General features: G+C 41.3%; 1 protein-coding gene across 3 annotated transcripts in view; it reads left to right on the top strand.

Annotated features, from left to right (window-relative positions):
• Nucleotides 1-12,407, top strand: part of LOC136884388 (uncharacterized) — a 267,201-nt gene that overhangs the window by 238,293 nt on the left and 16,501 nt on the right. For all 3 annotated transcript variants that reach the window (XM_068229938.1, XM_068229937.1, XM_067156526.2), the window contains 4 exons: nucleotides 1,161-1,257; nucleotides 1,571-1,836; nucleotides 3,596-3,689; nucleotides 11,382-11,455. In XM_068229938.1, coding sequence (XP_068086039.1) covers nucleotides 1,161-1,257; nucleotides 1,571-1,836; nucleotides 3,596-3,689; nucleotides 11,382-11,455 — 531 coding nt within the window. The remainder of the gene's footprint in view (nucleotides 1-1,160; nucleotides 1,258-1,570; nucleotides 1,837-3,595; nucleotides 3,690-11,381; nucleotides 11,456-12,407) is intronic.

Here is a 12,407-nt window from a genome sequence, read left to right as displayed (position 1 = left end):
ACGTATCTCACAAGCATCACCTACGAGTGTGAGGCAGTACAGTTATATCTAGTGCGGATAATAACCATAGGAAGCCATGTGCATGGTGAAGCTGCAGAAAACATAACAACAATTTACTTGAAACTTTGAGAGTATTTTGATTGCAATTAGTGGTAAAAGATGAATAGCTTCTAATTTTCAAAACTCCTATAATTATCATGTGTGCAGTTTACAGCAGCTCCCACTATTCATGTTTAGATATGATTTATACGAAAGCAAAACTAAGGTCAATGCATTTTAAATTAATAAATATCAAATCTAAGACAAAATCCTGGCCAACCTATCAGAAGAACTACCAAGGGTACCAGAATGCCAACAGAGAAATAACCAAAGAGGAGAAGAGTCTGATTGACAGCCAGCAGATAGAACCGCAAAGAGGACGAGGGACTTCCTTCAGATTTGTTCTTTTTTTACCCCCCACCCCCACCTAAAGGGAATTGAACATAACAATCTCGAGAAATTGCTAGGCCGCGTGCATAGGGTCGCATCCTTCGCGAGATGGTGGGTTAGAATTCCACCAGCAGCCCTGAAGATGGATTTCCGTGCTTTCTCATTCTCACGCCAGCCCTTCCCCATCCTCGCATCACCCAAAACCTTTGGTGTCTTAGTACAATCTAGCAAAAACAACGCTCATACCCATTCCCTGTAAATAAACTGGAAAAAAAAAAAAAAGGTTCGTTTATGATCTTTGGACATCGCTACTGGAAAAGAGGCTCGTGCAGCAGTGTGAGTGAGTATAATCTACTGCTCAGACAGACTTCATTGATCTACCATCGGCTAGCGAAGTGAGGCCTTCCTCACTGAGTTACACAGTCTGGTGACTCACATTCTTCACAGTGCTGCCACTATTTCAGATTTGTTCTAGCTGATATCCTGAATGCGCTACATCTCCCCATTGCATTTGCTAACAAAACAGATTCATTGCTCTTTTCAAATAAAGTGGATAATGAACTCTTCATATAAGATTATGTTTCAGCCAGTATTTTATAGATTTTGTGTAGAATATTGTCCCTTTTAAGAACAAGTTCCAATGAAATCAGTTCCTCTTTCCCGTACACTTGTGGCACGTGCCACTTTTCCTTTGTCCTGATGGAATTAATAGAAACACTTTGTGATTGCAGGGAGCTTGCGGATCGTGCTGGGCCTTCTCCGTCACTGGCAATGTTGAAGGGCAGTACGCTCGCAGGACTGGGAACTTGGTGTCTCTGTCGGAGCAAGGTGTGTATGCAGTGTCCCTACATGCCATCGTGTAGGGCGACCTCAACTCTCAAAGCCTGAAGTGGGCTCCTATTTCAGCCCTGCTGGGTGCTACTCAGCCACTCCATTGTAGCCTGGAGATAAGTTGTAGAGTTGTTTCCACTTGAGACGTTGGAATCTCACTGGGTTGGGACACATTATTTGCTGAATTCCCTGTAGGTTCACTAAGACAGAACAATGGAGTAGATTTCACAGCAACACAGATGGTTTGCACGGTTTAATCTATCTTCTTTGTAGCCATGTAACAAGTGGTAAAGTATGACGTTCCTTGCAGAACTGGTAGACTGCGACACGCTCGACGAGGGCTGCCGAGGTGGTCTGCCCGACAACGCCTACCGGGCCATCAAAACACTGGGCGGCCTGGAGACGGAGAAGGACTACCCTTATGAAGGTGAAGACGAGAAGTGCCACTTCAACCGCAGTGGGGTGGTGGTTCGGGTGAGAGGAGGCCTAAACATCTCCAGCAACGAGACGAAGATGGCGCAGTGGCTGGTCCACAATGGGCCCATCTCCATCGGCATCAATGCCAACGCCATGCAGGTGTGTCATTAACTCTTCTCTTGAGAATACAAGTTTTCTATGATACAAACGACATGCAAGTATATGATTCACGGCTGGGAACAGGAGAGGAGAGCAAGAGTAACTTAGGGTGAAGTGTGTTAGTTGCTAAATTTACAAGTCGTCAGTGATTTAGAAATGAATGGCATTGCAGCAGATAGCTGTCATGAAAATAAATAAATCACTTGGCTGATTGCCTAGCCACACAGATGGCTATTTATTTAGTCTGAACAGGTTTCAAAGTATGATGATTTAAAAAATATCTATGCCATTTAACTTCTTTGCTAATTGTCTACTGCATGGTACTATTATGTGAAGTGTAAGATTCTCTTTTCAGTGATAGACATGATCAGTTAGAATTTACATTCAGAAGTCAATATGATGCATATCAAGAAATGCTCACATTTTCAACCCCACAAACCTTTACCCCTGAAGGTTGTAGGGCAACCTTTTTGGTGTCAACTTGTTAGGAGCAGAGAGAGCTTTATAATGATTCGCTAGGCATTGACATGAAGACAGTGAAATTGCCGATTAAAAAAAGAAATTGTTGCAATTTTCAGTGTTGACAGCTTACAAACTGTACTTGTACATCACTCTCTATTTGAGAACAGAGCGATCAGTCGACACCTTTCAGCGTTTCTCAACCTGAGTGCTCCGTGCATTTAAGTGAGACGTTGAGTTACTTAGTATCGCTTATAGTTTACCAAATAGGCCATGCTGTCACAAGTAGCCTTCTTGGCTACTGACGCCTCACTCGTGTGTGTTCTCAACAACGGGACAAGGTGTCATTAAAACAACTGATTCCACTCTTTCAATTGTGGCAGGTAAAAATGGCGCACAGAAATACAGTAGAACTCAATTATAGTGAGAATTCATAATGGCGAAACATTTACTCGCTATAGCAATATGTGATATTTTGTAAAAGTCATTTAAAAAAAATTTTTTTTTAACAGAGCAATTAAGAGGCAATCAGATTGTTTTGTGGATGATTTCCATACTACAGCTCTTTCGTTTGTGGCGTCGATGCCACGAGTTTCTCTCATCGGTTGGATGGCAACAAGCACAGCACAGGCTCGTACCTTATGACAGAAGATATTGGAAATGTTCTCCTCCTGCATCCACACTTTTCTGACAGCATCTTAGAAAACTCTGATTTAGCCCTCCATTCCGAGCTCTTCTTGCCGAAGTCGTCTTAGAATTTTGTAGGCGTATGTTCTAATCTTCATTTACTTTTTCCTCGTCAACTACACTTAACACTTCGCTTCTTGTGGTGTAAAGAACCAGTTCCTCTCAATTTGTTTGCGAGTTTCCGCACGGTCTCTGTTTGGAGGGCGTAGCCTGAAAATTGTGCTACAAATCGCCTAACGACTTCCCTGCAAGACTGTTTTCACGTGATTATCGTCCTCTACCGTGTACACACGTGGAGGCATTATGAGAGTTGTTGGAGCGAGAGATCAACACTTAATACACCTGAAATGCGAAGTGCGGGCTGCGCTGTTAAGGGTCACCGGGCGGCAGATAAGCTGGGCGTGTGAACAGCTGTGGTCTTAATTACCATAAAACATTTATATATTACATGTTAATTGATAATGGTCTATTAGAATAAAATGGTATGTAATAACGTCCGAACTGTTGTTGTTATGTGAAAGTTCCTCTCAAAATGAGTGGTACTAAAACATTACAAATAATATTCCTCATTTATGTTTTTTTTTACATTTAAGTTCCTTTTCTCTTTTTCCAGTTCTACATGGGAGGCGTGTCCCACCCTTGGAAGTTCCTGTGCAGCGGAGATGATCTGGACCACGGCGTGCTCATTGTTGGTTACGGCGTCCACAGTGAGTATTACAGTTGTCAGTCGAGAGCGCAGGATCTAGTTTCTACTTGTTGGCTGCTCAAACAAGCAGTGACACTACAGCACATATGGCGACGATGGGATAGGAGTCGGAAAGAAGCGACCGTGGCCTCAATTAACGTACGTGACAGACATGCTGTTGTTGCTACTTGCACATATTTTCTTTAAGTAGGATTAAATAATTAGCATTTATTACCATTTCTTCAACAACAAACCACTTATAACATTACAGTTGTAACTATAGTATATTTCATGATAATTATTTCTTTAATTTTAATATTTACATGGTTTCATCACAGTAACAAGCAGATGCTGCATTTTGCACGGCTTTACATGGAAAATAGCTTTCAGCTCATTTTCCAGAAACCACAAAAACATGAAAACTGATTAACAGATTGAGGTCGAAGGCCGTCCACGCTGTATCATTTATTGCAAAGAATGAAGCCCGCACGGTGTACATTCTCTGGTTTTCGTTGTTTTTACTACAAAACAAATTTACTATGTGTGTTGATCAGGACTGTAGTACATGATATGGTTCATATAGTTCTTGAAAAGAAAATAGAGATAGCAGCAAACTACAGCTCTACACGTCATGTTCTTCATTTCAAATTGCGTCAGAGCTGTGTCGACTCTAACAGCAGTATACACGTAACGCGGCCACGCACATACGTAGACTGACATCAGTGATTTATACCAACTGAACAGACATAATACTTGCCTACTAATTATTACGTAGATTTGTCTCTTGTACAATATCAGACAAGACAAGTTCAAAGACAGTTAAATGTAAGCTCAGAATTGGTAAAAAAAACGATGATGATGATGATGACAAAGGTCGAATTACTGAAAAAGGAGGAGAATTTTGAATTTTATTAGAGACTTTTATAGCAATCTGTATAGTAAAACAAACTCCGCCATTGTCCGGTCCCAAGTCCGGAATGAGAAAGGAGGAGGGTTTGCTGGTCTGGCACCCAGCTGTAAAATTGCCAACGCCGAGTGTTGGGCGGCGGGAAATAACCTGACTCCCTAAGGGGGCCAACGGCTTCGGGCGAATGAGCCCCTTTGGGTGGGGTGATGGTCCCCACAGTGGAGGAAATGTCACTGGAATCCATTATGCAGCGTCTGTTCTCCAGGTTAGGGGCGGCTGCACAAGGCGTCTGTACTCCAGAGGAGCGGCCTCGTTATCACCTCACTGGATCACATCCAGAGTTGTAATTCAGGACCTAGTCCCACACAGGTGACACCTTGACAGTCAACCATGGAAGGTCTTTTAAGGAATACTCCACCGGCTGAACCAAGAGTTCAGAGAAGGCAGCATTCGGATACGGTGGGTTGCCACCTGAAAGATACCGTGAAGTCGGAGGCACGGAAATACCCCAGTACTACATACACGAATGAGACAAAATCAAGAATCAAACCAAAGCAGATAACATACTTCTCTACACACAACATAAACTCACTCATGCAAACCAGTAAACTAAAAGTGATCACCGACATAATGGACCAACACAAAATTCTTATCATGGGATTACAGGAAATTAGAAACACTGACCAGGATGCCTTGGAATCTCAAGGGTACAGACTTTATAAAGGTATACCCGGGAAGAGAGTGATGAAGAATGTCCCACAATTTGGAACAGGATTTTTGGTCAGCCTTAAAATAATAAACTCAGTTCAAGAATTCAGATCACAGTCTCCACGACTCTCAACGCTCACCTTAAAGGCATCCAATAAAATCTATACTATAATAAATGCCCATGCTCCCACTAATGATAAAAACAACTCCTCAAAAGACCAGGAGGAAACAGGAGAATTTTGGGACCTATTGGACCAGACCATAGATAACATCCCCAAACACCATATAAAATTATTAATAGGTGACTTCAACGCTCAACTAGGCAGAGAAAGAAAATACCGTGACATCATCGGAAAATGGCCAGCACACAAGAAAACAAATAAAAATGGAGAGAGACTAGTTGACCTGTGTAGAAACCGTAATTTAATCTCAAAATCTACATGTTTTAAGAGGAAACCTCAAAAACTCAAAACATGGAAACACCCTGACTACACTAAAGGAGAATGGCAACTGGACCACGTCTGCATGGACAAATACCACCACAAAGAGATCTATAACGTCAAAGTCCTCCGAGGAATAGACACAGGTTCAGATCACTACGTAGTTAAAATTAAAATTAAACTCACTCCCCAGAGGAGACAACAAAAGCAACCCCTTAAAACTAAAAGAAAAATAGATCCTACCCAGCTAATCAACAACAAAAATTACCAGAAAGCAACTGAAAAAATAAAAATCACAGACAAACTTGAAGACTTAGTACACAACCTTAAACAAATTGCAGAAGACCTAGCTCCAATTAAACCACGTAAAAAACACCAATGGTGGAACAGTGAATGTGATGAAACAGTGGAGAAAAGACATCAGGCATGGCTATTACATCAGTCCCAAAAGACAGAAATATCCTATCAAAAGCTAGTAAAACAGAGAAAAGAAACTACCCAAGTCTTAAGAAGAATAAAAAGACAACATCATAAGGACACCCTGCAGTTAATTGAAGAACAGTTCAGTAAAACTAAATCAAGGGACTACTACAAAACCTTCAGAAAGCAGCTCCAAAAATATGAACCCCCGACCCTACTGATGAAGGATGAAGATGGTAAGCTGGCCCATAACAATAAAGACAATGCAGAAATTCTGGCTAAACATTTCAACAAGCTTTTAAATTGTGAGGAACCTACAGAACTCCTTCATTTGGACACCAACACCCCGATAAAAACATCACCAGAAAACATCAATCCCCCCACAATAAAGGAAGTTTACCAAGCTCTGAATAAATTAAAAAACTACAAAGCGCCAGGAGAAGATCAGACCTTTGCGGAAATCTGGAAATATGCAGGAACCTCAGCAAAAGTTGCCCTCCATCAACAACTTGTCTCTATCTGGATTAAAGAAGAACTACCAGAACACTGGACAACAGCCCTCATTCATCCTCTGCACAAAAAAGGGGACAAAACCGACCCTAATAACTACAGGGGAATCTCGCTGCTAGACATCACATACAAAATATTTTCAATAATCATCCTTAATAGGATAAGTTTACAACTTGAGAAAGAACTAGGAGAATATCAAGGAGGTTTCAGACCCTGGAGGAGCTGTCCTGATCAGATCATGAGTCTTAAGTTGATAATGGACTATAACAGGAGAAGAAACAGAGATATGGTAATAACATTTGTAGATTTCAAGAAAGCTTATGATTGCATCCATAGAGAATCTCTGTTTAAAATTTTAAGACACCTTGGACTACACCCCAAATTAATAAACATGATAAAATTGACTCTCACCAATACCAAGTGAAATGAAATGAAATGTCGTATGGCTTTTAGTGCCGGGATATCCCAGGACGGGTTCGGCTCGCCAGGTGCAGGTCTTTCTATTTGACACCCGTAGGTGACCTGCGTGTTGTGATGAGGATGAAATGATGATGAAGACAACACATACACCCAGCCCCCGTGCCGTAGGAATTAACCAATTAAGGTTAAAATCCCCGACCCGACCGGGAATCGAACCCGGGACCCTCTGAACCTAAGGCCAGTACGCTGACCGTTCAGCCAACGAGTCGGACAATACCAAGTCAAAAGTGAAGTTTAGGGGTGAAACATCAGAGACATTTGAAATTAAAACTGGACTACGGCAGGGAGATGGGCTCTCACCACTATTATTTAACTGTGCTCTAGAAATGGTAATGAGGGAATGGTTTAGAAAATGTCCCCCCAAAATAAAGATTGGCCGAAAAATCAAAACAAATTGCCTGGGTTTTGCTGACGATTTAGCATTACTAGCAGTGGACATAAAAGAAGCAAAAACCCAGATATCAGAACTTCAAAACATTGCAAATAAAATTGGCCTCAAAATATCATTTGAAAAAACAGAAATTATGCCCCAAAAACCAACACAGCTAAAAGAAGTCACCATAAATGGTAATAAAATCAAAATAGTAACTCAGTTTAAATATCTTGGAGAAGGAATAACACATAACTTAAATGAAAAAATCTCAATCCAAGTAAGAACAAATAGATTAGCTAAAGCACAAAAATTAACATGGGATATCTACAAAAAGAAATGTCTATCAATAAATACAAAAATAAAACACTACAACACAGTTATAAAACCGGAAGCTACATATGCAGCAGAAACACTCTTTTACCTGAATAAACAATCAAAGACTGACAGACTTCAGAAAATTGAAAGGAGGATTGGAAGATCCTGTATCAACAAAAAATATCAGAAAGATGGACAGTGGCGGTTAATACCTAACAAAGTCGTGTACAAAGAGCTAGAACCCATTACAGATACTATGCGTAAGAGGAGACTGGGATTCTTTGGACATATCATGAGGATGCAGGACTCGAGACTTCTGAAACAACTAGTACAACACAATCTCGTCTCAAAAAATACCACAACAGGATGTAAATGGATCAGAGAAGTAAGAGAGGATCTGAAGGAAATAGGCCTTACAACAGAAGACACCAAAAATAAGATAAAATTGAATACAAAACTCAAGAATACAAACCTCCGCTTTACCCTTACACAAAACAAACCAACAACACGCACATTTTCAACTGAGGAAAGGGCACGAAGATCGGAGCGTCTGAAGAAGTACTGAGAGGACCGCAAATCCCGAACAATCCCTTCAAAGAGACCTGAACGACGGACTGACTAAAGTGATCCTATGTGGTCATAAAAGAAGAAGAAGAAGAAGAAGAAGAAGAAAACAAAGGAAACTTTGATAGCAGCTGACCTAAAACGTGTAACTAAAGTTCCAGATATACTTCCTTCGGAAGTCAGATGTGCTATAGACAACATGAAGAAAGGAACCGTCACCAGTAATGATGATGGGAATCAACATCTTTATCAAATATTCACTACCTGTCACTGTACAACTAAACACAAAATACATTTCTAACTTCTGAATGGAATGTGAAATACCAGCACAAAGAGGCTCGCTGCTAACCGGCAAGCAAAAAATGGGCATTTCTGAGGCTAATGGCTTGCTCCGCGAACGTGCAATTTATCCTGTGAAGTTCAAGAACTCAAGGCCTTTTCCCGTTATCACGCAACTGCAGCAAGGGCTCTTACCTGAGTTGGAAATCACATTTCTTCCACAATGGACGACAAATAACATTTTCAGGACTAGGAATAATGTGATTGTACTAAGCGGTAATAGTGAAAATTTGGGACGTGATAAGTGAGGTATTTTTATATTGGTTTAATGTGATGATAATCGGGACTTCGAATTTACAACGTGCTAAGTAGGAAAACATGTTAATGAGGAACGCACTAACGAGGTTTCACTGTACCAGATGCCTCTGTGCATAGCCTCTGTCGATTTTGAAAAGGCATTTGATTCAATCAGCCATTCAGCTATCTTACAAGCCTAGATGAAGTGGCTTATATCAGAGACAATGTCGGTGAAGCAACTTCAGAATTTCCTATCAAAAGAGGTGTTAAATAAGGTGACCCAGTGTCTCCAAAGCTATTCTCGGCTGTTTTGGAGATGGCAATGTCGAAGTTAAATTGGGAAGGGATCAATGGCAGAAGGCTTAACAACTTGAAATTTGCTGATGACATTGCATAACTGGCAAACGACAATGACAAACTCCAGACATTAGTTACTGATCTTGCCATGGAATGTGAGACAGTCGGCTTGAAGATGAACCTTTCCAAAACATGTCCAACAAGTGGGTCACAGCAGAAAATGTGAACATCAACAACATGCCGTTAGAGAAGGTCATTGAAGATATCCATCTGGGCCAGTTGATGAATATAAGACCAGAAGTTTTTTGACGCATTAAGCTAGGATGGCAAGTGTATGTAAGAAACTCAACTGTCTTCAAATCAAATATGCTAGTAAATCTGAAGAAAATAGTTTATGATTAGTGCATTCTATCTGTGATGACTTATCGCTGTGAGACCTGGACACTGAAAGGGAAACTTAGGACAGCGCAGAGAGGCATGGAAAGATAAAAAGAGAGCAGATGACATCAGATCAGTCACAAAAGTTAATGGCATTCTTGAGAGAATAGCCACCTTAAAATAGCAATGGGCTGGACATATTGCTCAAAGGGAAGATGACAGATGGAGGAAGCTAATGTTAGAATGGAGTCCAAGAGATCATCAGAGGCCTAGAGGAAGACCGCCAGACAGATGGGACAAAGACATCAAGAGAATAGCTGGTGCTATCTGGCAGAAAACTACTCAAGACCGTTCCACCTGGCAACTTACCTAAGTTCACGACTTAAAGATGCCACATGACGTAATGATAGAATACGGCTCAGCTCGTATTCTATTAGTTAAGGTTATACATTGAACTTTTTAACAACATGAGAACCTACCAATTTCAATCCACTATTTCCAAGGTAAGGGATCTATCAATTGTACTGCAGTTTTTAACAGATATGAAATAGACAGCATCAACTCAAATACAGTGAAATAAAAAATTAAAAAATTAAATAAAAAATACAAAATTAGAGAAAAATGGCCAGTCCGGAGGATTAAAATTTATGAAAGTGAGCAAGACCTCAATGTGTTGACCAAAGTGTTGGCGTTAACAGTACATCTACATGTTTTACTTTAAGAAAATACAAAGATGGTGTTAACTATAGACAACCAGGAAAGTTTCATCTCAGAATTATAACGTCACATGAATTAAATCTGGATATTGTTTGTGTTCCCGTAACAGTCGTCAAGTGCGAATGTCTGTAACCTCTGCCACTTGAACACAGACTTGAAATGGTGGTGGCTGTGGAGAAACACTTTCACCTGGTTGCATCTGAAATTGAGCACTTGCTTGTGGGCACGGCTGAAAAGGCCTTGGTATAAAGGCCTTCATCGCAATAGCGCAGAGCTAAGGAATTAAGACGGTCCTGAGTTGTAACAAAAGTGTCAGACTAGATAATTATTTTCGTCAGGAAGATCTAACAGGAAATATTGAAAACTGTTGCACGTAAAAGAAAATTCTAAGCTTCCAAAAAACACGTTTCAAAAATACGTTAAATCCTGAAAATTCTAATATTTGTGCATACGGATACCGAGCGAGTTGAGCGTGTGGTTAGGGTGCCCAACCGTGGGCTCAAACCCCATTGTTGGCAGCCTTGAAGATGGTTTTCTGTGTTTTCCCATTTCCATACCAGGCAAATGCTGGGAGTGTACCTTGATTAAAGCCACGGCCGCTTCTTTCCCACACCAAGCACTTACGTATCCTGTCGTTCCCACGAAACATATATGTGTCGGTGTGATGTGCAGCCACTTTTTACAAAATGTTCATAAGGATAATATTTTCCTTATATCAAATAATTGTATGAAAATTTTATAATTACAGTACTACTTTTTTTATTTTATAGTGACAGCCATTTCAACTCGGTTAATGCATAACTGTTAGATTGTTCAGTCTGAGGAACTTAACAGTTACACAGAGGAACTTGGTCTCAGTATGTAGACCTAGGGTGCTGTGAAATACTAAGGTGTACTTGTTTTTTCTTTCCCCAGCTACCACGCTTCGCCACAAAGTCCTCCCCTACTGGACCATAAAGAACAGTTGGGGTACCTTTTGGGGTGAAGAGGTAAGACTCTCAATCAATTTATGTTCTCTTTTACTTTCAGCTTACCCTCTCTTCAACCGCACCATGCCGTTCTGGACCATTAAGAACAGCTGGGGAGAAAGTTGGGGTGAACAGGTAACGTTGTCTTTCTTCACTGGGTACACAGTGGTGTGTGTATGTGTGTGTCAGAGATATGTCTCATATTGAAGATGTACAGCAGGGACTCTCAAACACGAAAAATGTCACGACCGAGCTCGATAGCTGCAGTGCGGCCACTATCCAGTATTCGGGAGATAGTGGGTTCAAACCCCACGGCTGCTTCCTTCCCACTCCGAGCCCTTTCCTGACCCATCGTCGCCATGAGACCTATCTGTGTTGGTGCGACGTAAAGCCAATAGTAAAAAAAAAAATCACGCGTTCAGAATGATTTGCAGAGGTTCTGTGCATCGGTCCGACTCGCTTAGTTCAGCCCAGCATTTTGTCTCGGGCTCAACTCAGCTCGGATGATGGAGCAGTGCAGAGCAAGAGACGCAGTGGGGGATGTGTCAATCTAGCCAAGTAGTCTTGTGCACCCTGAGAGGCCCTGATGTTCAGTGAGTAGTAATACTCACAGAGACTGAAATAATCTCAGTCATTTAAGTGATTTTCAATGCGATACGATCTGTGGAGATAAAATGATAGTAATCCGGAAAGACTGGACTTGCTGCCCTGTGGCATAACAGTACGTGTTCCCCCAGATGCTGAATGTTGCTGCATCTTCTGAGATGAGACTGTACAACAGGAATGCACGTTCACTATCCTGCCTTTCCCAACTGCCGCACCCCAAGGTAGGTGAAGGGTAGGTGCACCAGAAATCCGCGGACAATAAGAACATCCATGAGGAATCCTTATATAATGTAGATGAAATGGCGTATGGCTTTTAGTGCCGGGTGTGTCCGAGCACATGTTCGGCTCGCCAGATGCAGGTCTTTTGATTTGACGCCCGTAGGCCACCTGCGCGTCGTGATGAGGATGAAATGATGATGAAGACGACACACACACCCAGTCCCTGTGCCAGAGAAATTAACCAATTAAGGTTAAAATTCCC

This window comes from Anabrus simplex, chromosome 12 (assembly GCF_040414725.1).
Source record: "Anabrus simplex isolate iqAnaSimp1 chromosome 12, ASM4041472v1, whole genome shotgun sequence".
NCBI classification, from domain to species: domain Eukaryota; kingdom Metazoa; phylum Arthropoda; class Insecta; order Orthoptera; family Tettigoniidae; genus Anabrus; species Anabrus simplex.
Note: the sequence above shows the minus strand (reverse complement) of the source record. Positions and strands in the feature narration are given on the sequence as shown.